This window comes from Brassica oleracea, chromosome C8 (genome assembly GCF_000695525.1).
Source record: "Brassica oleracea var. oleracea cultivar TO1000 chromosome C8, BOL, whole genome shotgun sequence".
Taxonomy (NCBI): Eukaryota; Viridiplantae; Streptophyta; class Magnoliopsida; order Brassicales; family Brassicaceae; genus Brassica; species Brassica oleracea.
The window spans coordinates 38,941,545-38,946,253 of record NC_027755.1 but is presented as its reverse complement, the minus strand read 5'-3'; the positions used below and the strand labels follow the sequence as shown (position 1 = coordinate 38,946,253).

The following is a 4,709-nucleotide window of genomic DNA, read 5'->3' as shown; positions in this document are numbered from 1 at the left end:
TAATGTCAAATAAGTGCTTAAAAGCACGTGGTCGTCTTCTTCATTTGATGAAGTATAAAACCAGTAACGGAAATGATCCGAACTGTCACTTGTTACTCGCAGCGTTTTGTATTTACACGGCTCAGGCGGACTAAACTTGGACCACCGCCAAATATTGCCGATCACCCCTAACTCGCCACGTCTGACTCCGATCAACGTATTCTCGTCCGCGTAATTTATGAAACGGTCGATTTTTAGATCATGAAACGACATACCTTTATCCCCATACCTCTGCGATCTTCAGTCTCCAGATCCCCCCAACCTTCCAATCAAATTCCTGTTGATTCACATTATATTCCTTGCTTCCTTAGACCTTAGCTGATATCATCTTGCAAATTTTTGGTATAGAGAAGAACAAAAATTCTAGGTCCTCTGGCGTCATATTGTAAACTCGGTTTACCCATAAACTTTTTATTGTCCCCTCACTACACGGAACATCTTCTCGGGACGTCTCTGAAATGTCTCTAATTACAAGAAACGGCTGATGTGTTACTATCATGATTCGTGCATCGTATGTAAGAACAGGGAACATAAATATACATATATTGTTCAGAGAGGTGTGATTAAAGGGTTGTGTTGATTGGGAATGAAACTATTCAGGAAAGATGCCATATACGAAGGGTTGTGTTCTGAAGAGGAGACGATTGAGGAAGATGGATGACACAACAATTTTTTGATGACGTAAGGGACTCAAAGGAAGAAAACTTTTTATCCCTTAGATCAAAAATAACAAACAAATCTGACAGTTAGATTAAATTTTTATTTTCTTATAAAAAAATGATGATGTCATTGATAAAAAAAAATAGTTTGCTATTATATATAGATTTGAGATATATAAGCAGATGAACTCATGACCACTAGAGAAAACTTATTATAATTACTTTAACTTAAGATCAAATTCTGATCTTTTGGGGTTCTAAATCATTTATTAATCTGAACAATTTTGACATAAATTTCGATTGATTTTTCTATTGATTTCCACTGTGTTTTCAAACGCATAATAATAGCTTGGGAAAATCCAAAGTCTAGCTAAAAAACATTTTCTTCTCATTAAAACCCATATAATAACTTCACATATTTCTATTAATATCGTTACTACAAATGATGTTTTTAGGTGTTGCTAGATCTTTTTTCCGCGATACGCGCGGATAATATATTTAAATTTGTTACATTTATTATTTTTATTTGTATATACATTTTTGTATATTAAATTATATATAACTAATTTTAAATTTGATTTTTTTAAAATATTTTTAGTTTGAAGTAAGTATTTCTATTACATGTAACACAATTAACTAATAAAATATGAACAATCAAGTCCGAGATTTTAGAGTTATGTAAAAAAAAATTATGTATAGAACATAAATTATCTTTGTTTAAAAGATTGGAATCTCATCTCGAATATATTCACGAAAAGAAAAAATACTCCAATAACCTACTTAAAATATAAAACCTCCTTTTCAAAAAAAAAAGCATACTTAATAATATATTTTTATGTGTAATAGTTAAAAATTGACAACTGAATATTGATCTAAAATATTATTTTAATATATCTAATGGTAAAATATTAATTGTAATAAACAAATTTTGAATTTTGTAATATTACATGAATTAGAAGTCTTTAAAATCTAAAATATATTTTATTAACATAATATATTTTTTATTCATTTATTATTTTGATGTTACAAAATATTGTTTTAGTTTTAGTTGTATATTAATTTTTTAATAATTTAGTTTCTTTTTAAGTAATTTTAAAATTATTAAAAATATAATATATTTTAAATTATATATTTAAATATATTAAAATATGATGTCTCATTTTAATGTGTGTTTGCGTTGAGTCGTAAACACCCAAGCGCGGGGTTATTGATAATTAAAGGTGTTGTAATACTTAAAAATGTAATAGATAGTGGATTAAGATGTTTTTTTTTTGTTTAGTCGTAGTGGTTTTAATGGATAAATTAAAGTTTCACATATTGTTTGGCGGTAACGGGTTTTACGGTAACGGGTTTTACGGTAAACATAAGTTAAAGTTAAATGCAGAGTTTGAAATTGAATTGGAGTTATGGAATTAGGCCTGTTCGTTGTTCGTTGATGAGGGAAATTGAATAGTTGTTCTTTTCTTCGAGTTTTGAGTTGTCCAGCTGAGATTTCATCACCATTTCTATTGTAGAATTTGATTTGTCTACTGAGTAATTTATCAATTGAGAAAAGTGATAATTATATTGCAATGAATTACTGACTTTGGTGGTTGGTATTGACGGAGATTATGAATTGTTGGCGAATCTCTCATGGTCTTCTTCTAAACCTGCAAAAATATGTTTTGTAGAGATCGGATTTATCGTATATAGATTAGGTTGGTTGATAGAGAGAGAGGCAGTGATAGTGAGATTAATGGTGGGAAGGAATCTTTGGAATCTATTAAGTCAAACAATATAACAACGTAAGATAAAGATTCTTACTATATCTAGGTCTTAAATCATTGAGATCTAAGCAAGAGATAGTAAACCACATGAAAAAAGAATTAAGCACTGTAAATTTAAAGATAACATTTAAGCTAAAAATCTGTAATGTTTTTTTTTTAATTATGTTTTCAGTGGTTTATTTGTTACACTAAGGAGATAATTTGTGTTGTTTACTTACAATTTTATGAAATTACTAAGTCTAATATTGACGCAAGATTCCTATATGTCAACCTCTATAAAACAAAGTACGAAACTCAAAGTATATAGACGACGTCATTTCTCTCTTTCTTTTATCTGTTGTTCATTATATATAATATGTAGCCTTCTTTAAAACCACATCTCGTTAATAGAAAACAGAACAAAAACTTATAATGGAGTTCTTGCGTGACTTAAAAAAGAAGAAGTAACAATGCTAAATTAATATGAAACTACTTTCTTGGGTGACTCCCCAGCAGTACCATGGTTCTCGAATGTCCCGTCAACGAACTCCACCTTCACAGCGGACTTTGGTCTCTCTATTGGTTGTGGTAGCTCCTTGCTTTATGTTTAAATGCATCATCATTTCGCTGCTCGTCTTTCTCCTTCTAGTTTTGGAACTATAGACACAAAATGAACAATCAAACTTTTTATTTTATAAACGATCGTATTATAACCGACAAATAAAAAGAAAGATTCTAAATAATTATCAACTAAAAAAACGTGAACTCACGTTTGCCTGAACATATCGGATCTGCTCATCGATTAAAGCTTCTTTTGATTGAAAAGGAATCATAATAGGTTGTCTCCACCACAAGACTGAATCAAAAAGAATAAAAAAAAGAAAATTTAATAAGGAATATGAGATTGAATAAAAGAGAAAATAATCGAATCTTGCCAAAGAATCATCCAATTGTACCTTCTGATGCTCATATAGTTACTCATCTGCCAAGTCAACTCTACGATTTTCATCCTCGTTTTATGGCTTTGGTGAATCCGTGTCCGAGTCAGATCAGAGCGAGCTTGTGGTTGGAGTGAAGAACGTTGAGTGTAAGTTCTCAGAAAAAGAGCTAAACAAATCTGTGTCTTGTAGTTCAGTGGATCCCATTTGATGATTCTTTGGACAGATACAGACAGAACAGAGAAAGAAACAGAGGAAAGCATGTTGGCGAAACTCTCATAGTCTTCTTCTAAACCTGAAAAAGTATGTTTTGTAAAGGAGACCGTTTTATCGTATTTAATTTGGTTGATAGAGAAGAGAGGCAGTGATGGTGTATACAGTCGTATTTAAGGTCCAACAAAAGAACATTGGCGATGGTGTATGCTATGACTATTAATAAAGAAGGCAGTTAACATACCAGTGATTGTGGGAGGCCATTGAAGGCTTTTCTGTAAACGATGTTGGCAATGTTGTTAGTCACGTGACCCTGGTAATGTTAAAATCCCCAGGATATATGTACTGGAAACTAGCGGCTTCTTAGAATGAATAGATGTTTGGTTTAGGTCGGTGATAGTTTGTTTCTTGGTATCAGCACACACACTTCTTCTTCGATAACTCTTTCTCAAGCCTTCTTCTTGGTTTAGGTTGCGCGGCAGCATGATTGAGACACCAACTTTCATGCATAATCGGGTTGTTGCAGCAGAGTTGTTTATGTCAGAGCCTTGAACAGAGTTGTTTATGTTAAGAGTCTTGAACGGATTTGGCCAACTATATCTGAAAGTGGATGAATCAATAGGTAACATAGTCAATGGTGGTTGAATTCTAATATGCAAAAGGAAATTTAAAACAATACCGGGGAGTTCAAAGAAAGTTTGCAAGAGCTTGAAGATGGTTGAACTTCAGAAGCATGAATTTCTGGAGGTGATATTCCGTGTTTTTAACGGTTTTAAACTCGTTTTGGAGCAATTAAATGGTCGGTTTTAATTAATGTTTTGGTCTATTTGATGCGTTTTGGTGTTCTTAAGTGTAATATGCAGGTTACTAGATAGCTTGAAAGAAAAGAACGCATTCGGGATTTATTCAGAAGCAAGATGGACCGAACAATGGACCGAATGAAGTATTGATCGCACAGGACGTGGGATCGACCGATCCGGTCAATGTGGATCGACCGATCCACGGTTTCAGCCACAGATCGACCGATCCGGTCTATGTGGATCGACCGATCTCAGGCGCTACGGGCTCCACACGCACAAACGAGCTTTTCACTCCTTTTTACCCACTCCCCTCAA

The 4,709-nt window shown here is 32.8% G+C and overlaps 1 protein-coding gene across 1 annotated transcript in view; it reads right to left on the bottom strand.

Annotated features, from left to right (window-relative positions):
- Positions 1-3,189: 3,189 nt before the first annotated feature.
- The window catches only part of LOC106309363, a 10,965-nt gene continuing 9,445 nt past the window's right edge, over positions 3,190-4,709 (bottom strand). Inside the window, exons 4-7 of the mRNA XM_013746394.1 lie at positions 4,095-4,194; positions 3,839-3,907; positions 3,500-3,597; positions 3,190-3,373 (exon numbers count right to left, since the gene is read on the bottom strand). Coding sequence (XP_013601848.1) covers positions 3,190-3,373; positions 3,500-3,597; positions 3,839-3,907; positions 4,095-4,194 — 451 coding nt within the window. The remainder of the gene's footprint in view (positions 3,374-3,499; positions 3,598-3,838; positions 3,908-4,094; positions 4,195-4,709) is intronic.